The following is a 27,936-nucleotide window of genomic DNA, read 5'->3' as shown; positions in this document are numbered from 1 at the left end:
AATGCCGTGGTGCGTATGAAATTCCACGCCTCAAATGCATCCTTGCAAATACCTGTGAGTTCACACAGGCGCACACATGTGTGCACAAGCCCTCCACATGCACAGGTTTAGTGAATACATCTAGCACATTTTTAATCATTTTTCCTTCCCATTTTCATTCCTTGGAAGTTTAAATTGCAGTTGCTTTTCTCCCCAAAGACTTATTTCACCTCATTTCACACCCGTTTCAAATTGTTGTTTTAGTTGTATCATACTGAACTTTTCAGACTGGTTTATTGTTTTAGGGTTTCTCATGGCTGCTGCGCTGCAAACTCTGTTTGTTATTGAAGGTTATTTGATTGATTGGTTTTGTTTTCTTCTCACAAACTGGCTACCAAAATAATGTGGCTGGCAGGAGTTATGCCTCTGTTTAATAACTTGCAGGACCAATCTTGAGCAATTAGCAAGAGTGTATTTAAAATGTTAATGTTCCAATTTTATGCACATACAATGGGATGTTTTTTCTCCTGAAGTTGTTCTCATTTTTTAAGAGCTTAGCAAAATATACGCATAGCCTTTCATGCACCCAGCATGCCGGAGTCCTCGCATGTAACCAGACCCCCCGCTCCCCCCAGGAATTCGTTTTCTCAACAAATCATTTTGTCGCATTGAGAAATAAATTCGTGGCTTGGGTGGGGGTTGCATAAGGTTTTGATGGCTTTGACAGGGACTGGATCGCTCTGAAACAGAGCAGCAGCAGCGAGGCCAAGCTCAGTGGTGAGCCTGCAGAAGCTGACACTGCCCTTGACTCTTCCCTCTCTTCCATCTCTGCCTTGCACAAACCCACATGGGGTGGTTTTCATGGGAAACCCAGGCCAGCAGGCCAATGCCCCGTTGTCCCCAGCCACTCCTGAAGTTCAACCTTGACTGATTTTTCAGTGAACTTTTAATGAAGAAGAGGTGGGCTGCAGCCAGTCTCTCACCCCAGACCTCAGTGCCATACCTTGCCTGGTTTTCTCTCCTAGAGCAAGCAGAGCAGCGAGTCGGCCGTGAGCAGCACAGTCAATCCAGTAATTAACAAGCGCAGCAAAGTCAAGACTGAAGTCGAGGGCTTGCCCCCAGCGTCCCCAACCACACAGGTAACCTGTTTTGGTGTGAGACGTGTTGTGGGGCCGAGGCAGCAAGCTGCTGGGTCTCATTGTCCCTGGGAACCATACTCTTGGCACTTTTTCCTGCGGCTGGGAACAAGGCATCAAAGTCTGCCTGGCAGGTGGGGGACTCTCAGAGCAGAAAGCCCAGCAAGGTACAGGGCAGAGCTGCAGTGACAGAGCAAAGCGTTTGATGGGTACTCGGGACTCAGCTTGCTGTTGCTGTGCTTGGATAGAAAAGGAGGGAGGGAATATTTCAAGCATGATAACTTTAAAAATGATGTCTGAGTTTTCTGTGCTGCAAAGCAAGCAGCATTGGTGCCTCAGAGCAAACATAGATTATGAGGGAATCTTGCATGTAGGTAGAAAGCTTGCAAAAAAAAAAGGACGACTTCTTGATTCAACAAGGAATTGCTCCTAGAAACATCCTTTACACTGGTGACACAACATTTGACACCAAGAAAGGCCCAAAGGCCTTTACTTTCTTTCCGGAGCTCTGTGATTGCAAACTGTTTAATGGCTGACAGTATCCATCTGACCATCCTTTATCACAACTGTAAACTATCAGGAGTGCTCTGGGCACTTCATTTTCATGAAATATTAGGCTGTGTTATTGTCAAGCGAATGGAAGAGTTGATGACAAATTTCTCCTTCTGCCCTGGTTCAGGAGCAGGTCTCAGCATGATGCATGGGGACAGCAACGTGTGCAGTCATCAGGGGGCTGGTAAAATTGATGAAGATAGCATATCAGGGAAAGATAAACATGCTGTAGTCAGCACGATTAGGGCAAAGAGGCATCTCTCTGGAGCTTTGAGTTTAGGAGCACATCTACACGCTGCTGCAAAAGCACATGCCCTGAAAAACCAATCTGGCCACGACCCGGGCTAATAGGGCCACGTGTTTAATTTCTTGTGGCAAATGAAAAAAGAGCTGAAAGCCCTCACCTGCTTTCTCAATTCATCTGTAGCAGAAGAGCTGTGGGACAGACAGCTGCTTGCTCCATGACTGCTATCCTTCGTTCCCCACTCCGATTTGAAGAGGTGTGCGCCCAACCGCAGGGGTTGCTTGGGTAGCATCAGCCTGGCTCACCCCTGTAGCCCTGCCCCAGGGTTTCACCCACTGAGCCGTATGTGATATAAGCACTGGAAGAAGGAAGAGAATCATTTAAAGTGGTGCAAGGAGACTCGGTTAGAATAGCAACGTGAAATTAAGAGAAGGAAAATGCACGCTGGTCATCTAATAGTTCCCTAATGAGGAGATCTGTGAAGTAATAAACCCGAGGAAAATGTAGGCTTCACATCTTGCAGCGTTTCAGTACTGACTGGGAAATTAATGGAAAGTACCTTGTAAGAGACAGCCCATCCTTGGCAAGGAGAACAGGTTGTAAGACTGAACGTAGTGGGTGTCTCCTCTTCGTCTGGTCTAAGCGACAGCAACTTGTTAAATTTGGGGATTCCTGTTCTGCAGGAGACTGTGCTGAAAAGTTGAGTTACAGTCAGTTAATTACTGACTGATACATTTTTTGCAGAGTATGAAGCTCAGCCATCCCCCAAAAAGCACGCATGTGTGTGTTTTGTTTTGGAAATGCTGTACTGGAAACGCCTCATGTGAGTTGTGGTTTGAGTGTTTAAAATCCTTGGCCAGACAGTATCTCCCATGATGGCTTGTGCTATAAAAAATGCAATCCAGACAAGATTTGTGGGACACAGTGGATCACCAGGCATGCGGGACCTGAGTTACTGTGCTCTTACGGTACCACAATAGCTCCAGCAGAGATTCAGATTAACGTTGAACTAGCCAGAAATGAAACTAGTCAATCCTCTTCAACAAATTAAAATGGTTTCAATTCCATTTTTCCAATAGAAAGTATAAAAATTTTGGCAAAATAAGATTTTTAACAGAAAATTTCACTTTTCCAGAGACCACATTTTGCATACAGAGAAACGTTTCAACAAAAACAATATTCACAGCTCAACCAAATAGGAATTGCGGGAAAAAGAAGTGACCGTGTGAACTTTCTCAGACTATTGCTCTCAGCTCTGATATAGTTTGAATGTCCAGAAGTCTTTCTGTAAATTACTACAGTTTCCCGTCCCAAATGCCACCTTACAATATTTTTTTTTTTAAATTAAGAGCTAATTAAAACAAGTCTTTTCCTCTCCATATCTAAACTGTTGAATTGGAAAGTCACAGCTGGCATGTATGTCATGAGCTAGTTAATGAAAATTGTTGAACTTTTGTACAGTACATCTCACTTTCTGAGCCATACAATGGCATTGAGTCACGAATCATTGCGGCCCCTCAGTAGGCATTGGGAAGGTGTTGGTGGGGAAGGAGATGGCAGCCAGATTGATCCATTTGGGCACATCAGAGGCAGTTTGAGATGGGTCTGTCTCTTACTACACACTTATGGGGCCAGATGGAACGTCAGATCATGAGGAACAGCGTCTGATGTGATCAGTCACCCAACGCTGCTGTCTAAAGCTGTCCTGGAGGTGGGATCCTCTGTGCTGGGCAGTAGTAGTAACTGGGAGGAAAGGGAAGGAAGGGGGTCAAAACCTGCAGGGTTTTGTATTGCTGAATTCCCGAGCCAATATTAGCTGCTGCTTGCCTTGCCTGTAGTGCAAGTGTCTGGTGCACGCAGAGCTGACAGTTGTCGTTACCTCTGAATTGTACTAATTACGTTGTATGTTACACTATTGTGTAGGTGTCAATGTTTTAATCCTCATAGCAGCCAGAAAAAAAATCTTTTGTGCTTTGTTTAGCACTGAGGAGCTGGCTAGACAGAGAAGTTAAGGAGACAGCTCACAGCATGCCCAGCATTAAAGTAAATCATTTATGAGTCCAGAGCCCCTGGAGGTCTGCTCTGCAGCCAACTCGTCACTGAGTCTTGCTCAAGCTTCCCAAATTTCCCCATCTCAGAGGGGTGCTCTGAGGGCTCACCACTTTGTCCCTGTGGAGCATCCTGCAGGCTAAAACCTTTGGGTGAGGATTAGATATAATTTTCTCATCTATTGAAAGATGCAGAAAACAGGAACCCCCTCCCCAGCCCACACCAGGTGAGTGTGGTAACCACTAGGCTTTGACTGCTCTGTGGTTTCTTCGTGCTCGTATTTCCCCACTCCCCCCAGATCAGAAGTTTTGCTTCACCAAAGAACACAGCCAAAGGTCAAAAGCCAGCTTTTTCTTTTCTCCAGCCTTTCCTGGGACTGCCCACGATCTGGCTGGAGCCAGACACTGCTGTGGCCGTGGTTGCGGGGTGTTTTGTATCAAATCTACCAAAACTCTGTAACATTATTTCACAGTAATCAAGGATGTCATGTTGCAACAAGGAATAGGCTTTTGTGATCCGTTGATATCTGCCCTGTAATCTATGAGTGACGGAGGAATTCAGATGAAAGAAGCTCACCTTATACAATGTGCTGTTGTGTGTTGCAGGAGCATCTGACAGACCTGAAAGAAGATCTAGATAAGGATGAATGTAAACAGGAGCCTGAGGTTATTTATGAGACGAACTGTCACTGGGAAGGGTGCACAAAGGAATATGACACTCAAGAGCAGCTCGTCCATGTGAGTAATGGTTGGGAGGAAGCCCCAGCGATAAATTTGGGTTTCTGCACACTTGTCCTCATTTTTTATCACTAGCTGCTGTACAGCCAGAGCTCACTCTGGGACCTACTAAAGGTGCAAATCAGAGATACAGTGTGTAAACACTGCCAAAGCCGGTCGCTGCTCCCCAAGGAGTTTAGCTGCAGGAAGCATCTCATAGATTATTTGATGTTGCTCTCTGCTCAGCTGCTGAGGCTGCAGTTTTGGCCTCCCTCGTGCCCAGCTCAGTGAGAGAAGGCTCCATGCAAGGGACCTGATCAGAAAATGGGGAAGGGGGCTGAGCCCTTCCTTCTTCCCTAGCCATATTCACTGAACCTCCCCATGCACCTACACTAGCTGTGGGCCAGGGATTGTCCATACTGTCCTCAGTCCTTGTCCAGCCACGAAAGCCTTTTATGCTGCTGTGACGTAAGCTGTGGGGCCATATCACATAGGGGCTGCTGACCTGCTCAGCTTATCCCTCCCACAAAAATAGAGCACTTCCAGAGTTTGGAGACACGCTCCAGTGTCTCCATCAGGGCCTGAAATAGAGAAAGTGGGTTGATTTTTTAAAAATTGGGAAATAGGGCTTCCATAATCACAGTGATGTCCCCAAACCAGTGTCAAAACTACTCCCTGAAGGATGCCCAAACCAAGTCATTAATCAGATTTTCAGTTCTAATTAATTCCGAGAACCTTTTGTGTGCTTTGCTTCACCTGGGAATCCACCATTTGTTTTCCTGTGGCTTCTGGCGTTGACAGATCCCTCAAAATTTGAGCGAGTCCCAGTGAAATCAGACATGATCTCTGTCTGAGCCCCATCCTGCCCCCAGCTCAGCACCCTCCCAATCCTCATTTTGGGTCTATCGTGCAAGCCCCACTCATCTGAAGCCATCTGAAGCTGCTGGGAATTCACCAGCCCCAGCAAAATGCTGGACTGAGCAAATTTTGTGACTGGAGCTGCTATCTTCTTTCCCTCCAGTCTTTTGCTGCCTGCCTCAGCCTGGCTCCAAGCCTGCCAGGAGCCACCCATGTGCGTGTCACTTGTAGCCCTCATTCTGAAGGTTCATGTCTGCTCTCACCCTTTTTTATAGATCTTCATTCTAGTCATGTTTAGAATTCACCAGGCAGGCATCAGTCTCCGTTTCCCCAAGCTGTGGACACAAGCATTATCTTAGTCCAGAGGGACCACACTCTAAATGATAATCTTGGGCACGTGTTCTTCTTACATCTAAGGCTAGCACCTGCCCGCCTCTGCCAGAAGTCACTGGTTCAGTGCAGTAAGTCCTTGAGTACAGATTTGGAAATGGTTTTCAGGGCCAAATGAGTGATAAGGTGCTTAATGGGTTGCACGTTGTGTGCCACGGGGTGTTGCTTTTCTGGGGTTAAACCACAGCAGTCCTGTTGGATGAGCTGGGCTCACATTTGTCCGTCAGTATTTGTGCGTTTCCCTCTCAGATGTAAGAAAAACTCTAACTCCGCCTGGAGAAAAGTGCAGGGCAGATCCAGGCAGCTCAGCACAATTTATTTCCAGAGAAAACCCAAAGAAAAATATTTGACGGAATGTCCAAGATTTTCCTAAATTCGGAAGGTTATAAAAACAGAGGCTTCTGTACTATGATTACTAGCAACATGGGGTTGTGGATTTGGGATGCCCAAAATACACATGCAAATGAAATACAGATGTCATGGGCCAACTTCTGAGAAGGTGGCATCCCACCGTGCGTGGAAAAACTCTAGTTTGTGTGCAGAGCAAAGTACCTGGGCATGCAGGGTCCGTTCTCCACACACAGTCGTCAGTGTGCTTGTGGGATAAGTGCATGTCAATGGCGAGTAGGAATAAGGACATATTTTTTTGAGCACCACTGCTGCTCCCAGCCTTGAAGGTCACACTCACAATTTGAGAGAAGCCCAAGCAAACCCTCCAGCCAGGTGAGAGTTTGATGGGCGCTATGGAGTCGTAGCTGAAGTGTGGTGAGTTGTGCAATTGCTCCTCCACCATGTCATGGGAAGCAGATGTTGCCCAGACAATGAATTAATAAGCCTGAAGGGGGGCTACAGTCACCGTCCCATAAATATGTCTTCCTCTGGCCCAAGCAGGACCCAGCAGGCAAGCTTGTGCACTCCCCACTCCTAGGACTGCCGTGCAGTCTTCGTTGCAAGTCAGACTCCCACACAAACAGATCCAGGAGATGTATCTTCCCAGTCTGGTCTGGACATGGTTTAATGTGTCCATAAGTCTCTTGGGAGATTCACCAGATTTCCACCATCTGAGGCTAAAATCTCACACCGATGCTATGTTATAAAACCAGAACCATAGCAAACCCCTATGAAACCTCTCCGAAACCCAGCCTCTCCCAACCCTCCCAGCTTGCAGCTTTGGCTCTTGGTGTTTACCCACGGTACCCAAGGGATCAGCTGAGTTCCACACACCTCCTCTTGCCCCTGGGTAGACCTGGTGCCCCAAGAAGCAGGTCCCTGTCTCCAGGACTGGGCCACAGCACATAAAATGCTGGGGCTGGATTTGGCTGGGACCATGAAGGTCAGTGATTCTGTTTTAATGCAGTTTTGTGTCCTCGTGTTGCCTCGCCACCCTGAAAAAGTCTCATCCTGAGCCACAACATGTGTGCCTGGCCTTGGCCGGGGGGACAAAGGCGGGGGCTGGAAAAAAATCTCAGCGCAAAAAAATAAAACCCAAACCCAAAGTGGTTTATTTTAGGATTTCCTGTCAGTGAATGTCTGCTGAAAACACAGGAGCGAGGACAGGCATTATTTTTGGCAGCAAGACCCCATTCAGAGAGACAAGGCCGTCGCGGGAACAGTGCTGCCGACGGGCTGGTCTCCGGCTCTGTTTATTTTCGGCAGGGCTTCATCTGCCCCAGGCTGGGAAAAAGCGACCCTCGTCTTCCTCCCAGGGTGGACGAAGGCACCGTTCTGGGTCTGGCTTTTCAACAGCCTGGCGCAGGATTTTACGGACCCGAGTAATTAGCAATAATTGAGGCCACCGAGCTCTCCTTGGCGCATAGCTCGCAGATGCTGTCATTTCCTGCCAGCCGTCAGCGCTGGACAGCAGGTGGATGTCTTAGGGCTGGCGTACGGGCTGGCGCGCAAGCAGCCTTGTCTCCTTCTCTCCCCCGTCCTCCAGCAGAACCCCAGGAAAGGGTCCCAGCTGCGTAAATGCAGCACAGGAGGGTTCGCCAGAGACAAAAAATGGCTCTGTTATCCTCCCCAACAGTGGCATCAGGCAGCCCAGGAGACACTGAGCGGGCTTCTCTCTCCCTGGCACCATGGGTCCCCATGGCTTTTGCAAACCTCCCGTTTATAGCTGCTTCGGACCCAGCACCTTCTCCTGCAGGGCGCACCAGACCACAGAGCTGGCTCTCGTGTCCCTGGTCTTATTGGTGCACCTGGGACCCAGGTACAATGCCTGACCACAAGCACTGGGGAGGGAACAGCTGGCTTTCGGAGCACCGTGTGTGCTTCACTGGCATCCGCTCTTCTGAGAGTGACCTGCTTCTCCCTTCTCTCCTACCAGCACATCAACAATGATCACATCCACGGGGAGAAGAAGGAGTTTGTCTGCCGCTGGCAGGACTGCACGCGGGAGCAGAAGCCCTTCAAGGCTCAGTACATGTTGGTGGTGCACATGCGAAGGCACACTGGAGAGAAGCCACACAAGTGCACGGTGAGCTGGCAGGGATACACGGTGCATCTCGGCAAGTGGGACACTGGACTTTGGTGGTCACACAAATGTGTATGTAGATGCAGGCATGGCTTCAAGCATGGTTCTCCCAGGGCACCTGACGGCACCCAGCTCAGGGCCAGTCCAGCTCTCTGTGTCTGGGTTATAGCTACTTGCATCTTACACCCTGGGGACAAGGCAAGTGGTCAGGGAGGGTGGTCAAGGTGTTAGTGGGCAAAACTGCATTTCCTTGGGGAAAATGGGTTCAGCTCTACCACAGAGATACAGAGTGACTCAGGATAAGTCACTTAAGGTGGAAAACCAGCCAATTTAGTTGCTTACATCCAAGAAGAAAATCCAACAACCCCACACTGTGGGCAACCACCTAATCCTGGTCGTGTCTAACCCAGCATCACCCAGTACTGCTGCTGGGGCTGCAAGTTTCCATCACCCACGTACCCGAGTGTGCACACAAGCCTCCTTCCAGCCTGGGGAGCTGGGCCAACACCTCTTGCCTCTGCTCTCTTAATCCAGAGGTGAGGTCAACCCCTGGGTGCTTAAACTCCAGGAGGAGCTCAGTGCCCAGACCTCCTGCATGCAAGCAGCACTGGGCCTAGTGTTAAACACCACCTGAGGAAGAGCAAGGGGTGCTACTTTTTATCTCAGCCCTGTGGGTACAGGCCCATCTAGCACATGGGAGAGTTGGGCTCACCTACTCCTCAACTTTGAAATATTAAAGCCCATATCTGCTCTCACACACGGATGGAGTCTCCCACCACACCACTGGCTGATGTGGGGCAGTCAAGGATGCCTTGATAGGGGACACAAGAGAGAAGCTCAAGAGTTTAGTGGCTGCGGCCACTAGGCATTCACCATCTCTTTCCACATATGCTTCATCCCTTTTTCCTCCCAAAGGTCAATTCTGGTCTTTTGATATCCTCTGCTCCCTGCCTTCTCCTGCCAGTTTTTCATACCTCCTCTGCTGTCAGCATTACGCTGTTTGTCTCCCCAGAGTCTCAGGGCTGAGTCTTTCTGCTCAGCAGATGTCTCAGCCCTCCTCCCGTATCTTCCTCCTCGTCTGCTCCATTAGTCACTTCCAGCCCTGCTCCCTCCCTGGCTCTGCCCCAGCTCCTGCTTACAAATATTAGGACATGTATGATTTGCTTGCTGCATGACTCCTTTATCAATCTTCCAGCCCTGTGTTCATTTAATTTAGAGCATAAGCTCCCCAGGGCACAGGGCCATGTCCTTTGTTTTAATCTTTTAAAGCACTTTGCCCAGTTCTAGTGTTTTACCAATCTTCCTTAAAAGTATCAAGGAATATTGATTGTCAGTGTGCTACAAAGTGAGCAGTGAGGGAAGGTCTAGCCCTGCCCTTGCAGGTAGAGGGACTTAGGAGACAGAAAGCAGCAGGGACTGCATCCTCTTCGGTGCTGTAATGGAGCAGGAAAAAGCACCGCTGCACAATTCTGCCTCTTTCAAGCCTCATTTGTGTTGCACTGGAGCAATGGCAAGGCTGTGTGTGTTTGAGTCTCAAGTCATCCTCTGCCTGCTGGAGAACTGCAGACCCTCCATGTGCGACATGTCACAGCAACTCTCCCCAAACTGGAGTACCACCGGTTTCCAATTGCCTGGGATACATGGCAGCTCTGCAGACGGTGCCCTTCTGTGGCAGAGCATTCCTTGTCCAAATCTGGCAGTGATTTTTCAAAGCGCCATTTGTTTCAGACATGAAGTTTGTGGTGTACATAAAGCTGCAGATGAGCCCAACTATAGCCTGGGATTCGGTCAAGGATTATTTCAACAGATGACAGCCAGAACTCCCACTGACATAATCAAATCCACGCGTAAGAGTGGGAACAACTGCTTTGAACATGCACAGGCTGCTTTGCTGAGAAGCTCTTATTTGAAAATGTGGCCTCAGTACTTTTGCTCTTAATAACTGCATTTTTGTGTCGGTATCCAGCAAAACCAGAATGGACACATGAGTTGCCTCGTGCTGAGTTCCCTTTGTTTTCCAGCAACTGGAGTGATGTATTTCAATAACCATAAGCGACTTGAGTTGTAAAGGACTGTTTGCATAGGGTAAGAGAAGAAAGGGATATACTGTGCTACCTCAAAGTTGCAGCATGTTCTATGGGCCAAATGGGCTAATGAAAGTTGTCTGAGGAAGGGGAACTGGATCCATCCCACCCTGACAAAGCTGTGGAAGGAATCAGCTCTTGCAGGATGCTCATACTGTCCTTGAAAAGATCTGGATATCTCAAGAGAGAGAGCAAGTTTGCCTTATGTCCACCATCCCTATGCCAGACCTTCCCTTAAAGGGAAACTTAAGTGACCCTCTTCTTTTCCAGCACAAGAAAGTTATATGGGATCAACCCGTGCCTAGAAGCTCCATGGGTTTAATGGGCTGCATGTTTGCCTCATTCCTTAGCAGTGCAGGCGAGTCCTATGCCCGTGAAGCACAAGCGGACAGGTACCAGTGCTATTGCACGCAGCTGTCTTTGGCCTCTGCCCAAAAGGGCCGGATCTCTGGACATGTAGGACCACTCTTCTGCCCACAGGGAAATCAGACACTGAGCTGTGGCATGACCTGTCCTGGTACGACACCAGTTTCTTCACTGGCCAAGACTCAAACATAGCAATGTGAAGTCCTGTCACATCTGGACTGAATTTGTTGAGACGTTTAAGTGACCTGACTAAAATACAACACCTTGCAGCTTGCATACATTGCAACAGGAAGGGGTGCTGGTTGAAATTTAGATTCTGTCTTAAGGTGCTTGCGTAGGAAGTGCAACATGGGCTTTCCAACGCTCCCAGCTAAACAGCAAGTGCCGCATTTTGCTAGAATTTGGACGGGAGTCTTGCATTTCTTAAAACCTCTTCCAGTGTTTGTAAGTTCCCGCTTGGTTTGTCAAAGAGCATTTAACAAGGCCTCCTTGGTTTGAGGTGAAATCCTCCCATGCCACAGACAGGGCAGGTGCAGGGAGAAGCCTCCAGCCCCGCCACAGCTGAGGGCAGCAGAACTAACATCACCCGAAGCCTCACCATGTCTCCCAAGCTGCTCCTTCTCGTTGTGTGGGCAGCTGGTTTCCTTCCAGGATGAAGGTTCCTGGCCTATTTTGTCATCCAAAAATCCATCTGTCTTCAAGATTGAGAGTCTTGTTTTTTAAACTGGTAATGTCAGACAGCCTGACCACAGCATCCTCCGAGAGTAGTCCCAAGCTGTAATTTGGGAAACTTCAAAGCTTGCTAGATTTCTGCTTGTGTGTTAGAGAATGGTCTGGCCTTTCCAGCGCTGGTGCTAGTGAAGTTGGAAGGCTGGTCAAACTGTCAAGAAGCCGTCAGTTCTCTGGGTGGGAAGGAGAGGGCCTCCATTTCTGAGTATGTTAGCTGCAGAGGGACAGCAGGAGGGGCTAAGAGAGCCCTGGGAGGAGTGGAGGGGTGTTCAGCCCCACTGGAAAAAAGAGTCTCTTGTTGAAACGTCAGGTGGGTACCCAACAAGGAGCAGCACCTTAAACATGAGTCACTCTCAGCCTGCCTAAGGAAGTGAATTCTCCCAACAAAGTGGATGTTGTTCCCTAAAACACAAGCCCTTTAAAGGCAAGAAAAAAAGAAAGAATGAGAAACAGATGAGAAGGGTTTAGGCAGGGGGAAAATCAAATTTTTCTGGTTAATTAATCACTCCTCTTGTGTTTTTTTTATTTTAGTTTGAGGGTTGCTCCAAAGCCTATTCCCGCCTGGAGAACTTAAAGACACACCTGAGGTCCCATACTGGAGAAAAACCCTATGTCTGTGAACACGAAGGCTGCAATAAAGCCTTTTCCAATGCCTCGGACAGAGCCAAGCACCAGAACAGGACACATTCCAATGAGGTAAGCCTGGGCTCACTGCAGCTAAACGGAGAACTTTTTTTTTTAAATTTTGCTGACAATAAACATACACTTTACACGCTGGACTCATGTAAAAAGAAACCTACTGTAATGAGAGGTTTTTCGTATTTTTTAATGGGATTTATTTTGCTGGAGAGCCAGACCACATTAGCTTTATATTTATGAAAGCCATGTTTGAAATCATAAACAGATGTTAAAGTATGCAAACTTTTTAATCGGCTTTGGAAATTAAAGCAAGCGTTTTCCAAATTTATAATTTTTAATAGCGAAAATAGGATTGCACAGTTGTGCATGTGGTGTTTAATATTACTGTGGAGCAGACTTGTATTAGTATAACAGCTACCCCAGATCCTGACGCTCTGGAAATATTACTCCCTCCATCGTTTGATGTACAATGATAGAGCACAATGCAATGCTTTGTTAACCTTGGCTAATTAAGATCCACTATTAGTAGTTGGGGAGCAGAGGAAATTGCCTTTATTGTAACGCATGTGATGGTCTGTTGCAATCAACCACGGCCGACGATTGAAATTTATATTACCACTAATTAGCTGACAGGGGAAGAAAAAACAACACTCCAAAGTTCTAATAGTGTTTGCAGCTATGAAGAATTCAGTCTGCAACCTAATTTGCAACAGTTAAATATAGACTATTGGAGAATGGAATACAATTGCCACAGATGACAGCTTTTTAAAATGATACTATGTCTACAAAGGGCTTGTTGGGAGTGTTTCTATCTCTGGCCTGATATCAGTCAGTGATAATAAAAGCTCTGTAGGTTTCAGAGATTCTGTTGTAGTCAGAATAAGGACTCAAAGTCTTGGATGCCCTTCCATGCTGGGTGATGCTGAGATGGACCCAATGAATGACCTCGATCCCAGTGTTTTTTGAATTGGCTTGGGTATGAACCCAAACGTCAGGATCGTCCTTCACCAGTGAGCCACTTCCCCAGCAGGACACAGGTTGGAATTAACCCTTATCCGCACTGGCACTGGGTAGTTTGGGGTTGGTTTAAGGCTACACTGACTCTGAGGCCAGGAGGGACCAAAAAGACATGCAACTTCTTGTCTGTTCAGCAACCTGCATTCCCAGTAACTGGTGGACTAAAACATCATTTGCTCTCTGTTAAAGCTTCTTCCCCTGAAAGGTAGGCAGTCATGATTTAATCTCATATTTCAGGTATTAGAAACTACTTGTTTTCCAGCCCTGGATGCTTTCTCTGCCTTCCTCCAGTGCTGGATCCAATGTCCCTTTTGTTGTTGATATTACCACCTCATAACACTCCAGTGTTAAGTCCCTCTCCATGTTCTTTCTCATAAGCTAAATAAGTCAATGAAGCCACTGAAGAGTCCCATTACTGCACCATTTTTTCCTGTCCTTAAATCAATTTTTCATCTCTCTTCCATCCCTAAGGATTCTCATGTGGATGGATCAAGACTGCTGGTACAACTTTCATTGCTGGATACAGACTCACTCTGCCCAGTTTGTGCACGCTGAAGCAGTATGTGAGCTACTTTTTGCCCATAGATCATTTGAGCTTATGCCCCTAGAGCTTTTCCAGGACCCTTTTTAGGCAGGCCAGAGTTTCCCTTCTGGTGGGCCAGCTGGAGTCCCATGTTCCTACATGTGGAATTTCAACTTTGGCTGTGTTATTAAATGGCATTTCTTTGATGGGTTCAGTTTCCCAAGTGATCCAGATCAGGATCTGGGATGACTCCTCACTTCATCTGAGCAGAGCTTGGACACACTTGAAGTTCTGCTCCTTTGGGTTCCCATTGCACAAGAAGGTGAGGCTGTAGGGCAGAAGCATCCAACTCCTTGTCTATGGTGGACTCTGATCTAATATGCTGACAATTGGCACAGGCTGCATCCAACAGCACAAAATAAAGACTCAGATAACAGACAGGGATTTTATCCTCTGCTGTTGTTTCCCCTGGAGGATGCCAAAGCCTTCTCAGGTGTGGAAACAGCATAGCCATTAGGGGAGGATTTGTACCATACCAGCTGAGCCTTACCATGGGAACTACATGGCACTGCATGATCTTACATTTTGCAATCATGCTCACTCCCAAACTGCTGTTCAACCCTCCTTGATGCAACGCAGGCATGCCTCAAGACTTGTGGGACATGTGTAGGCTCCATATAATGGCTCTCTGGGCCATATATTTGAAACCCTCTTTTTAAGGAACACCTAACATGGTCATTTGCAACAGATCACATCCCTCATGGCAAAGCTCATTGCATTGGGCAGAAGGCCCAGGTGAGGGTCCTGCAACTACTGTGGCCATGTGGTCATCAAACTGCACTGAGACCTTTTGGCTCACAAAACCACATAGATGCAAAGCAGGAATTTGTGGCTGTGAATACTTCCGATTACCCATTGGTAACTCTATTGTGGCTCCTAGCTACCTACTAAATATTTTCCTCTGCTTACAGTGTTTACGTGGGATACACCACGGTTTCAGAATTAGTCATCCATGTCTCCTCTAGGGGGGAAGTTCCAGGTTCTCTGTATTTGTCTCCATCATTGTGTGACAGGACGTAGGTCTATGGTCCAAACATGCTGAAGTTCAAGGCTGGGGATATATTACTACACTGGCTTTTGTTTGATTGTTGAAATGTCACATGCACTATTTCATTTTAAACTTTCAGTGACTATTTGAATCCCTTCAAGGGATACCTTCAAAGTTACTTGTGGGAAAAGGGCTTTCATCCCGTGACCGCTCTCCAGTGCATACACAAAAGAGTGGCATGAATTCACAGCCAGCCAAAGGCTCAGAGTGACATTTTCTCCAATTCAAGTGAAACAAGGGTAAAATGCAGAAATTCAGTTCTACAGAGTGTCTGGGGAGTTCTCCAGTTCTCCCACTGTAAGGAGTATCATGCTATGTGTGTATGGGAGTAGGAGGGAGACATCTGAGGTATCTAAATTGTTGACTTCAGCAACAGCAGTTGAGCTCAGTTCAGTGGCAGGAGGTATGGCCTGATGAAGAGGATGGTTGTACCCCATTAGGTGGAGTGTCAGCTGTCCATGTTACCCTAATTACTGGTGTCTGAAAAATTAGGGCTATTGGGCCTAAAGGATCTTTATAAAAACTCCTTGAACTGTTTTATGTAGGGTTTTTTAGCATGTGTGGTGGGGGTTCTGTTCTTTAGAATAGGCTTTAATAGCAGCAATAATATTTCTATAGTGCCTCATCCAAAAGGTTGCATGAGATTTATAAACAAACTATTTTACTTTTTGTGCTTTGGTTTACCCAGCTTTAAAAGATATTAAATATTTACCTCAGTGGGGTGTTATGAGGATTTAGTTTGTTCAAGTGATGTGCCAAGATCAGTCAGGAAGCATGTTTCTGAATAAAAAACAGACTTTCAGTGTTTTTCATGTGATGATGCTGGCTCTCCAAAGAATATATACTCCTCTGTATTTTTTCACTTAAGCTTCTGGATGAAATTACAAACAGATAAAATAAAGAATAGGAATGGTCATTTTGGGTAGCCTTCAAACAACATCTATCTGTTTTTTTCATGGATCTATCCTAGCGTGTTGGCAGAAAAATACTTAGAGTAGCTGTGAGGCTGAAAGCGGAACTTGTGATGAATTCGGAGCTTCCAGCGCAGCAGCACCAGCTCAAACAACTGCAGCGCTGATACACTTTGGAATTGGAAACTCAATAAAAAAATAAAAAAAAAGTTAAAAGAAGAAAAGTATCTGTTTGCTGACTTCTGTTTTCAGAAGCATGGCTTCAGCCTTGTTTTCCTGTGGCAATCAATGATTCATGAATTCGGGACTAGAGTGCTATCGTCTGAAAAAAACATTGCATGCCTGTGGTTTGTTTTGCACAATAACAGATTTCAAGGTGACAGGTGCTGGAGTGGTATGATAGATTGGATAGGGTGAATCCAGTCTGGCTTGGTTTCACTGGAATTCTGTCAGCCAGAAAGTCTCAGACATTTTCTCGGTGTAGACCCCACCTTAGTAGAGAGAATGTGTTATGGCCAGTCCCCTACATCACCTCCTTCCCATCCATAATCAGGAAACATTCCTGTGGCCACCCGTGCAAATACATACATGGGAAAGTAATATTAGGAAAGTATTTCATGAATTCTTAGCTGTCTTCTAATCCAGAAACTGAAAACAAGGAGTTTAGCCAACATTAAATGACTGGCCAGGTCTGTGTGGATCAGCAGCAGTCCATATATCACATCTTAGAGATCTCAGTCTTACAGAATCCTGTGGAGCAGATGCTCCACATTTTGCTGCTGCCAGCTGCTATGCTCATTGTATTTTCTTGGCCCATACACTGTACCTGGAATATTTGGGCTTGTTCTAAATATAACCCAAGATTTGTTTGTATTGACAGAAACCCTACGTCTGTAAAATCCCTGGCTGCACAAAGCGGTACACAGACCCTAGTTCCCTCAGGAAACACGTCAAGACCGTGCACGGGCCCGATGCCCACGTCACGAAGAAGCAGCGCAATGATGTTCACCCAAGGCCACCTCCGCTTAAGGAAAATGGGGACAATGAGGCAAGCGCCAAGCAGAGCAGCAAGGTTTCAGAGGAGAGCCCCGAGGCCAACAGCACCACGAGGAGCATGGAGGATTGCTTACAAGTCAAAACGATAAAAACGGAGAATTCTGTGGTAAGAGCAGTTGCTCTTGGCAGAAGTGACACAGTCCCTAATTTCTCCAACAGAATGGGGGCATGAAGCATTTGCATGCCATTTACCTCTCCGAGCAGTTGCCCTTCACCTGCCAACACCCTAGAGTTCAAGTCCAGAGATGAAACTGCAGATCAGGGCACAGTCCAGGACATTTTGCACCTTCCTACCCAGCATCGCAAATTCCCACCCTTGTAGTCATGGAGGCTATGTGATGCCCAGTGTTGAGCTTGGCCTCCCTGTGCTGTGAAAATGGGTAAAACTCAAGAGTGTTGTGGTCAAATGAGCTTTACCTACATCACCAATTTAAATTGAGCAATGACCATAGGGCACAGAGTGATGAATGCTTCTTGAAGTAGAAGCCCTGTCTTAAGCAGTCCCTTTTCTCCTCCTCCTCCCTGCACCCTTCACTGTTGTTCTTTTCAGGCTGCTGCTGCACAGCAGTTTTGCTGGCACAACTTTGTTGTGAGCTGCCTGATGAAGCCAGTGGGGATAAAAGTAGCTGTTATATTTTTGTTGGGTATCTTAAGTTCAATTCCTTGGTCCTCTCCATCATACACAGAAGCACAGAATCAGTGGGGTTGGCAGGGTCCTCTTGAGATCATCTAGTCCAACCTCTCTGCTCAAGCAAGTTCAGCTAGAGCAGATTGCTCAAGAGTACACAAATTCAATACACGAATCCCAGCTGCCACAGAAAATTGTAGTGGGATGATGGGGCAGGGGAGTGAAACCAAGAATAAACATGGGAGCAAGGCTGTACCCCACAGAGTACAGACTTGCAGTCAACCATGATCACGTTTTACAAGCACATGAGTGTCCACCAGCTGAAGCAAAAATGATTTATCAGCCTTCTGGCATTACAGCAGCTCCACAGAAGGCAGAAGTTTGGAAGATGGTGCTAACGAGTTGTGTACTGTGATAGGCCCAAACACATTCAAGCCTTTTCCACCCCATGCACGGAGCCCACCTGCTCCTCAGCACACCACTGCTGGTGGAGGAGACCAAGCATTGCAACACGTGGGTCCCTTTTGCCTTTTGATGTTTCTCTTCTCCTTCATACCCAAAGTTCTGGTCTGCTGCACCAGCTCAGAGTGGGGCTGGGTACAGCACAAAAGACCACCTGCAAAGGAGAGTGTTCACACAGTCCTCAGACTTCTCACTAAAGCAGAAATGACTTTGAGCTCCAAAATATATATTTTTCTTGATTTGAATCCAGGCTAAAAGATTGTTATTCCTGTGAAACAACATGCCCTGGAGCTACAAAGATTTTTGAAAAAAGTTAAGGGATGTGTTGTTGGACAAATTACTAATGAGCAGCATGTTTCGGTTAGGAACGAATTGAGTATTTTCACATCCAAAATGTCTCTAATTGACTAAAGGAACAGTTTTACTGTGATGAGGCTCTGTATTGGGTTACAAAAACTGAGTGTGAGAACCACTGGACAGACTGACCTCTCTCCAGTACTCTTCCTCTGTGTGTTTTGGTGTTTTTTTCTATGAAAACACGGACACAGTCATGGCTCCCCATCCCGTTTCTCCTGAAGGTGTAGGGTTGTTTTTCTAGGGCTCTGCACTCCCATGGTTGCAGCCAAGCCATCTCACTGGTGGCAGGGCAACGGATTGGATATTCATCTCCACTCTCCCCATCCAGCACTGCATACTTCACTCATGCACATCTAATGGCTGTCATCTGACCTGGCGGTCCCACATCCAACTCCTTTTTCCTGGTTAAGGTCAGGGTGGTGGGAGGGATGAGATGCTTCACTGGTTCCCATCGCTCTGAGGCCCCTTGTTTTGACCCATCTTTGGGTCTCATCCCAAACTCATGGAGACGGGTGGGGTTTTTATCTGGGGCCCCAAAGAGGAAAGGCAGGGAAGATGGGGTACAGGAGAGGGGAAGATGTTGGCAATTTGTATTGTATTCTGCACACCCCTCTTCCTCCTTTTACTAACATAGTCCTTTCTATTAACACTTTGTCCTAACAACCTGTTCTTTATTCCCACTTACCCTTCCTTACTCTACCTTCCTAAGGACAGTCGGTACTAAGGTGAGCAAAGAAATCCTTTGTATTAAAATAGCTGTATAAAGCATGGTGTCCTGCAGACCTCCTGTCTCCAGCTAACCCTGCGGGGTGGAGACAGAGGTGTGCAGAGCAATGGGGAGGGACAGGGGATATTTGCTTGAGTGCAGAAAGGGGGAGAACGCAGTGCCCAACGATTCCCTTTGCCACCTTTCTCCCAGCATCACAAACTGCCATTAAATCCTGGGATTGCAATCTCCATCATCCCGACGGAAAGGGCAGCGAGGCCATCAGAGCCAGTCAGCCCTGCCCATGAGGGCTGCAAAGTAGAACACTGCATCACCCTGCACTCCCGCCTTGGCCTGGGGCAAAGTACGTTGTCTTTTCAGGTCTCCGGTTTTCTGACAGTTGCTGGAGCGTGGGCCTAGAGCAGAGAAGCCCGGCATCCTGTCTGGTAGCTGCAACAGCTACCTCAGAGCAAGTTCAGACCACTTAAGTGTCTGCTGGAAACAAACTACTCAATGTGAAATGCTATTCCTGATGTAAATAAAATAAATATTTATGGTGCTTATCTGCCTTATCTGCAAGTGGGAGTTTGCAAACAGTGAACCAGGTTTTTATCTGGCTGGGAAGTTTGTCAGCTAACCTAATTATATGTTAGGGTATTTTAAAGGCAGAAATACGTTGTGTCTGAAATACTTAGGCCTTGATCCTATGTTAGATAAGCCAGTGCTTGCTGCAATATACCTTGCACAACCAGGTAACACGCTGCTTTTCTTCGAGAAGCATCTGTCCATAGTCTTTTGGAGGAACAGCATTTGGTTTCTCTCCATCCTCCAGTTGAACCTGCCATAATTTTTCTAGCTGTGGGGTGCTGCCCTGCCCTCCTCCCCTAAGGAAGGTGCCCCTGCCCCCTGGTAGAGCTGAGATCCTGCAGCAGGGAGTGGTAACACGAGAGGGGAGAGCCTGGGATAGGGCCAAGCATGTGGAGCCTGCTGGGGATGTTGGGCTCCTGATTTCTTTCCATCCATGTTTCCACCTGCCTAACTCCTCTTTTCCTTCCCCAAGATGTGTCAGTCCAGTCCTGGTGGCCAGTCGTCGTGCAGCAGTGAGCCGTCACCCCTTGGCAGCACCAACAACAATGACAGTGGAGTAGAAATGAACATGCACAGCGGGGGAAGTCTGGGAGATCTGACGGCGTTGGAGGACAACGCTCCTGTTGTGGACTCAACGGTCTCATCTGGTAATTCGACAGTCAGCCTGCAGCTAAGGAAACACATGACGACGATGCAACGACTTGAACAGCTCAAGAAAGAGAAACTCAAGACAGTTAAGGATTCCTGCTCATGGGTGAGCCCAGCTCCACAAGCCAGAAACACCAAGCTGCCTCCCATCTCAGGAAACGGTAAGCCCTGGGCCTGGGCCATGTCCTGTAGGAACCTTCCAGAGTTTGACTCTGGTTTCATAACCAAGAGTCTGCGCTAGAGGAGGATCATTTCTCTGAGTCAGCTCTTGCTGGATAGAGATGTCAGGCAAAATGGGGAGCTTGAGTGTAAACACGGCCATCTGGTGATGTGCAACAGAAACCCAGATACTCAATGCTACAGACCTAGAAAGGAGGCAGAAGTTATAGTGTCCTTCTTGTTCCTGGGCTTGCCCAGAACCCAGCCATAGCTGTCCTCACTGTCCCAGTGGCAGGCACAAGGCTGCTTGGGTTTGTTCCAGCAGTAACAATTCCCAGAAGGCTGCTGTCCCTCCAGGGAGACTGCTGGAGCACAGCAACAATCCAGACAAGCCCTTTGTCCTTGATCTTGCTCTGACAGACCTTTTTTTGTTTCAAGAGCTCCTGGCTATTGCCTAGAGCTTCATATGCTAGTTTCCTGCTGGCTGGGGATTCCTGATAAAGGTGTCTTTATGATCCCTCCAGTGCTTCTCTAACTTTGCCAAGAAGTCCCAAGGCACAGGGCCTGAGTTACACTAAACCTCAGGGCTTAGTATATTGGAGATTGCTTTACTCTGGGAAGAGCCTTTTAGTGTCAACTTTTGGGCTCTCAGCCTCTTATACCTGACTGCTGTGCATCTGTGCCAGTGAGCAGCTGTGGTTACAGCTACATGCTGTCCCCATGGCACTGTTCTCACCAGTCCAACTTTTTCCCTATGAAGAGAAGCCCATGTGGAGGCACTTTCTCAGCAGCTGCGCATCGGTGGGTACACATTGCAAAGACTACAGCAAGGACTTCTTGTCTTCTCTCCTCAGCCTTCTTGCTCTTTGTGCATGGACACAGAGCTGGAGATAAAGCTTTGAATTCACTGGCAGCAAATGAAATTCACTATTGTTCTGTGAAATATTTGGGGGTGGCTTTGTATATGTGTATTCTGGCACCAATAACACTACCAAGTGGAATTTCTCAGCTAACTAAACCTTTTCCTTCCCTGCAACCTTTCTCTTAGGCTCTATTCTAGAAAATAGTGGTGGTTCTTCTGCTACACTGCCTAATCCCAGAATAATGGAGCTGTCTGTCAATGAGGTTACGATGCTGAACCAACTCAACGAGCGCCGTGATAGTACGACAAGCACCATCAGCTCTGCCTACACCGTCAGCCGCAGATCATCAGGGATCTCCCCATACTTCTCCAGCCGCCGTTCCAGTGAGGCTTCGCAGCTCGGGCCCCGTCCCAATAATACGATCTCTGCTGACTCCTATTGCCCGATTTCAACAGATGCCTCCCGTCGGTCGAGCGAGGCGAGCCAGTGCAGCGGGAGGCCAGGTCTCCTGAACCTCACACCAGCCCAGCACTACAGGCTGAAAGCCAAGTATGCTGCTGCTACGGGGGGCCCTCCTCCGACTCCCCTGCCGAACATGGAGAGGATGACCCTGAAGAACAGGATTTCACTTATGGATGGACCAGACCCCACGTTGCCCTCCATCCGCCTCCCACCAGGCCCCAGGCGTTGCAGCGACGGTAACACCTATGGCTACCCGTCAGCTGCAGCATTTCCCCATGAAGTGCCAGGCAACTGCACGAGGCGGGCGAGTGACCCAGTGAGGAGACCTGCTGGAGAGCCCCAGGCCCTCCCACGAGTTCATCGCTTCAACAGCACCAACAGCATGAACCCCTTCCATCCTCCACACCCCACGGACAGGAGGAATTTTGGTCTCCAAAGCTATGGTCGCTCGGATGGGAATCTCCCCCGGCACACCTACTCACCCCGGCCACTAAGCATCAGCGAAAACATCGCCATGGAAGCCATGTCTGGGGAGGCAGAGGCGCCCGTTGGAGATGATGACATCATGCTGCCAGATGACGTGGTACAGTACATCAAATCCCAGAGCAACAGGACGACAGCCGAGAGCACCTCCATGGGGTACAGCAACGAGATGCAGAGCTTCCAGGGAAGTGGGAAGCTGCAGCCTCCAGCCTTGCCTGGCCAGCGCAGGATGGCGGTGGCTGAGGCAAGCATGAACCACTTGGGACCCATGATGCCAGAGTGTCCAATGAGCTTTGATGCTTCTTCAGACATGAATAAAAATAACATGCCTGTCCAGTGGAACGAAGTCAGCTCGGGTACAGTTGATATCATGTCCAATCAGTCGAAGCAGCAGTTTTCGCAAGGGAACTTAGCAGTGGTCCAGCAGAAGCAGAACTTTGGTCAGTACCAGAACTACAATCAGCAGCAGATGCAGCTGCCGGAGAACAATATGAACGTACCACAGCAGAGCTTTATGCAAAGAAACGTGGGCATGGACGGGCAGAGACTAAACTGTATGCAGCTGAGGCAGCAACCAATGAGCCTAGGCCCCGGTATGAACCCCGATCTGGGTTTGCACACAGGCTATAACCAGCCTCATCAGATGCTAAGCCCCAGTGCAATCAGTGGCAACCCAAATCAGATCTCTCCTTCTTGTAGCAGCATGGCAGCAAAGTCCGGACCCCACCTTCAAGCTCAGCAAATGGACATGGCGACCGACCCTTCTTTAATGGTTGGCAGCAACAGTGAGCGCACAATGCTGGGCCAGGTTATGCACGAACCAAGTCAGCAGAACTACTCATCTCAGCCGACCCACCTGAACTTCCCTATGGCTCAGGAGGCCTTTCATCAGCCCATCATGACCTCGAACCAGCCCAGCTTTGAGCCTCAGCAGAACATGATGGGCTCAGCCACGCAGGCATATCCACCTGGCATGGTCCAGCCTCGTCCTCCACCCGAGCCGAGCCCAGCCAGCAGACCTCGAGGCCTCCGCACCGTCCAGCAGCTGGGCTACATGAGAACTCCCCACCCTACAAACACCATCAGTGCGGGCCAGGAGGCGGCAGAGGCCGCGCATAAAAGAACCAGCGACATGTTGCCGGCACCGGCCCAACAGTGTGCAGATGGCACGAGGGAAAACAATTTGATGTACTATTATGGTCAAATCCACATGTACGAACAGAACAGCAGCTTCGATAATCACGCGGACTGCCGGGTCAGACAGCAGCAGTGCGCGCTGAACAGCAAGCCAGCCGCTCTGCCTTCCCCAGGCGCGAACCAGGTGTCCAGCACGGTGGACTCGCAAGGTCTTGAGCCGCCCCAGATAGATTTTGATGCCATCATGGACGATGGGGACCACTCCAGCCTGATGTCGGGAACCTTGAGCCCCAGCATCCTGCAGAACCTCTCCCAGAATTCCTCTCGCCTGACGACTCCACGAAACTCTCTGACACTGCCCACCATACCCGCGGGAATAAGCAATATGGCAATAGGCGATATGAGCTCCATGCTAACCACGCTGGCAGAAGAGAGTAAATTTCTAAACATGATGTCATAACAGTAAAGCACAAGGCCTTAGCACTATCCAAGGGGCTGTGTGTGAAGCAGTTTTATGAATGTGCTTTTCAAAAATAGTCTGTTTCAATAGAGTAGATTTTTTTTATAAGTATTAAATACATTAAAGGGATCCAAAATGAAAATTTTAAAAAAGTTTCTGTACAGAATTATATAAACTATATCCAGGCAGTTCAGCACCGCAAGGGTGCACCTCTAGTGTTATTTTTTTGGCTTGGTTTCCCAGAGCACTGAACGATATCACCGCCAAGCCAGGAGACTGCATGAGCGTGGTTAGAGATGAAACCCTCCCTCCCCAGCAGCCCTGTAAATAGCACTCTCCATCACTTTCCGTTAGTTGCGTTCACAAAAAAATTCCATTTTCAGTTCGCCCCAGAAAGAAATGGGAGGATGCGGTTTTGATCAGAATAAAAGCCATACTATCTCTTCTGCTCTGATGAGAGTAGGGTTTAGTTACGTCTCCAAACAAGCCCTCTGCCAGCAGTATTGTTTTATACCGTAAATACCTTTGTACCTTGCAAAGAGCGTTGTTTCCAAACGGCTTCTCAGCAAAGTGCCTTACTGTGCTTTCGTGTTAAGTAGCCAAGGCCTCTCTTCCTTTAAAAATCAAATATAGTATATTGCCAGAAGCGTATATGAAATGTACATTTATAAAAACATAGTGGTGTTTCTGAGAAAACATTGGAAAGACACATTGATGAGACACATAAAAGGTGAATGCACACTTTGATCAGATGTGTTTACAACGTGGTTTATATCATGTGCAGAGTGGAGCAGAGGCCTGGGAACAGCAATCACTGGGAAATAATCCCCCGTGGCAGGAAGGCTCCAGCATGCAGACTGACACACAGGCATAACTTTGCACCCTCTGAGCGCTGTGACTTTCTGCGGGAGCCCCACATATATCTTTAATGTCAGGTTTCTGAAGCGCGCATTACCATATCCCTGTGCGCTTTGCAACGGCTTCTCTTTCTGTTGGGTTTTCCACGCTAAGGTGCTCACCTACAAAAGTGGTGGTGATGGAGAGAGTTTTGTGATCGTTTCAGCCTGGTCTGCACTGTGGCAGCACTGTGGGAGCTGGTTTATCTGGCCAGGGTTCATCTGTGTAATATACTCCATGCAGGGCTCTGCCTGGGCTCCATGCACGCAACAGGCGTGTAGCTGCACTGATGCAGGGCCAAGCATGAGCAACACCCTGCCAGGAGGCTTGTTGGTGTGTACCCAGTGCTGCATTAATGTGTCCCACAGCTTTAGTTAGTGTGAAAAGAGCTGCTGTATCCAAAATATATACCATGGACGACCCAGGGCATCAGTTTGGCTAGTGCTTTTTGCTACAGTATACAGCTACTCCTAGTAGCCGGCCTGGTTCAGTTCAGCACTGCACCTGCAGTCTACAGCACAGGCAAATATCTGGGTAGTCTCAAAACAGCTATTTGAGTCAAAATAGTAGCTCGGTCAGTGAGAATGTCTTGGAAACATCCTTGGGGAAGAGACGGGAGGAGCAGGGCCTCCCAAAGCCAAATCCTCCATCAAAATACAGCTGCTTGTAGTAATGATCAGCTGTTTCCAGGCTGGTCCCACCTGGCACTGAAGTCGATCTTAGTTGCATTATTTATTTTCACTGTTGTTAGACAAAAGGGTAGAAGCGGTGGGGTGCATGTACTTGGGCAGGAGGCCTTGCTTAATTTCTGACTGTGTTGGGTAAGGACAGCTCTCCTCATCCTGCTCTCATAGCATCGTATACTTTGTACCCAGTATGTCACATAGCAGGGGACAAGTGTGACATCCCCCCAGGTTCTCACAGTTTGACCAGACAAGCATCTGCAGAGCTTCACTCTCTCCTTCCCATCTCCCCTCTCCCCCTCATATTGATTGTGATGTTCTCACTTGTGTCCAACTCCGTCCCCTTCACAGGACAGGGGCAGCTCTATAAGCACCTGGGCAGCACCAGGTGCTTTCTGGTGTCCCCTGCTTTCCTTTTGCACAAACAGATGTCAGGCTCTCTGTTCCTGGCATGACCAGGGGCTGGCATGAAAATGCCATGTGTTACCTTCAGGCAAACTTTGTGATATCAGATACGCCAGCAGCTGTGCTTGGCAGTGGTGGGTTGGGACAGCCCTGCTGCCAGGTAGCCCTGGGTACGGCTGGTGCAGGGAGGTGCTACTCAGCATCCTGCGATCTCATCCGTCCTCATCCCAAAAGCACAGGGTGTGCAGAGGGTGCTCTTCACCCCTCGAGGCCCCCATGACTCCTGCTGATGTCCAGGGTGCATGAGGACAGGAAAGCAAAGCAAGGTGCCCGGCTGTTTATCTGTGTCTCCCGTGAAAGTTGTGTTTAAAGGGATTGTTTTATAGTCCGCTGTATATATTCTTCTGCAGTTACTGACCTTGCCCTTACCTTTACATTTATGAAAAGAGGGCAGTACATATTTTAGGACATTGTATGTTGTCCTGGACGCTTGGAGTGCAACTGGGCATCCCTTGTGCAGAGATGGATCAGGCTTTCGTGCGTCCTTCAACTGCTAATCTGATTTTTTCAACAGCTGCATAGGGCAACGATGGCTACTGAGTCCCTCTTCACAGATATTTCATTAGCAAATGATCAAATACAAAAGCAAAACCAAATCTCCAATGACTTGAGATTTCTCAGACTTTCCAGTGGTGGTCTTCCTTGATTTACTGAAAAAGTATTATAATAACTATTCCAGCATTGTATATATTATGTATAGAAGGCATCATTACTAAAAAGTACTGTAGGTGCATTGTTCTGTCAAATTTATATCTTAAGAACATTTTTAGCTGTTTTCTACATCATAAGAACGGAGGTAACATGCTGAACCTGTATATAAACCTTTTGTACATTAAAAGTAATTTTTTTCATAATTCCTTGTGCCTGTTGTTAATGCTTTTTATTGGTAATGGTGGTGGGTCTTTTGTCATTGCCACATCAATACAGTTGATTGGACTCTGGTGGTGCTTAGGAACAGCTGGTGAGGAGCTGGATGGACTTAGCGTGTGAGTCACTGCTGAATGTGCAGTGGTCTTGCCTTGAAGAGCTTCCGGTGAAAAATGGGATGGAGGTGGCAGAAAGAGAGACAGTGAAGCTGGGGTGCTGCTGCAAGCACAGCTGTGCTGCTGCAAGCACAGCCGTGCTGCCCAGGTGGCTTTCATTTGCCTCTTGGCAGAGCTAATTTGAAGGAGGAAAACAGTTCAGCAGGGACAGCACAGGAGAAGGGCTTAAAGCAAGGGCTGGCAAAATTTGGCAACCAGAAGATTCATGGCAAAATGGCTTGTTGACCATCTTTGTCAGTGTCCAAAAGGAGACAGATCAGCAGAGCTGTGATGGGCCATGACAGCAATTAGTTGAATATTGAGTTTGAAGAAAGGAGAAATTAATCTGTCCGCTATGTATGTGATGGGAAGCAATGATATGATGAGCAACAGACACATCAGTCGTGATCCAGTTAGAAGATGGTCCAGTCCAGTGATGAGAAAGATTTCATTTGACTGTAGCAAGAGTTAGCTCAGCCACTCAAGAGACTGATTTTCAACTTGATTTTGTAGAGGTCGGTTAGTGTGGGCTGGGCTAGAGCTTTAAGGGAGGATGGGGAAGCTGTTCATAGGTGATTCTCATGAGCACTGTGCTGAGTTTGGAAGAATATAAGCTATTGAGCAAAGCAGTTGGCCAGTGAATCAGCCATGGCACTTGGTGCAAATGAACCAGCAGTTTCATGCAGAAGCAACCAAAGGGAATGGCCTTGTTTTTCCTGCATGCGGGATCCCTGCTGAGCTGACAGGTAGAATCAGGTAAGTTTGGGACAAATCCTCACCCTGCTATCTGGGTTCCCTCATAGTCCGTGGCAAGAGATTGACATATCCCAAGACAGAATTAATCTTTGCTGCTTTAGATGCGTAGGATGGGGTGGATTTTCATCTGGATTGATTTGATTTGATTGGATTTTATTTCATTGATTACAGAGAGACACCATGTAGCCAGCTTAGATTGGATACTTTCCCCAGTAGGGTGAAATGAATCCCATGCTCCTATGATTCTCTTGCACCAATCTAGTCACCTTCAGCACAGTCTGAGGTTGAGACAGTGAACAAGATGTTGATTAATGTGTTAATGATCCTGTT

At 47.7% G+C, this 27,936-nt stretch overlaps 1 protein-coding gene across 2 annotated transcripts in view; it reads left to right on the top strand.

Annotated features, from left to right (window-relative positions):
• Window positions 1-23,783, top strand: part of GLI2 (GLI family zinc finger 2) — a 144,188-nt gene extending 120,405 nt beyond the window's left edge. The window contains exons 7-14 of one of the 2 annotated variants that reach the window (XM_009887277.1): window positions 1,005-1,118; window positions 2,019-2,026; window positions 4,532-4,697; window positions 8,251-8,400; window positions 12,108-12,272; window positions 16,655-16,936; window positions 20,044-20,380; window positions 21,427-23,783. In XM_009887277.1, the coding sequence (XP_009885579.1) occupies window positions 1,005-1,118; window positions 2,019-2,026; window positions 4,532-4,697; window positions 8,251-8,400; window positions 12,108-12,272; window positions 16,655-16,936; window positions 20,044-20,380; window positions 21,427-23,783 (3,579 nt within the window). The remainder of the gene's footprint in view (window positions 1-1,004; window positions 1,119-2,018; window positions 2,027-4,531; window positions 4,698-8,250; window positions 8,401-12,107; window positions 12,273-16,654; window positions 16,937-20,043; window positions 20,381-21,426) is intronic. The other variant, XM_009887279.1, reaches the window with a different exon arrangement.
• Window positions 23,784-27,936: the final 4,153 nt, after the last annotated feature.

This window comes from Charadrius vociferus, unplaced genomic scaffold, assembly GCF_000708025.1.
Source record: "Charadrius vociferus isolate BGI_N301 unplaced genomic scaffold, ASM70802v2 scaffold385, whole genome shotgun sequence".
Classification (NCBI taxonomy): domain Eukaryota; kingdom Metazoa; phylum Chordata; class Aves; order Charadriiformes; family Charadriidae; genus Charadrius; species Charadrius vociferus.
The sequence above is the reverse complement of the archived record's forward strand: the minus strand, read 5'-3'. Positions and strand labels throughout refer to the sequence as shown.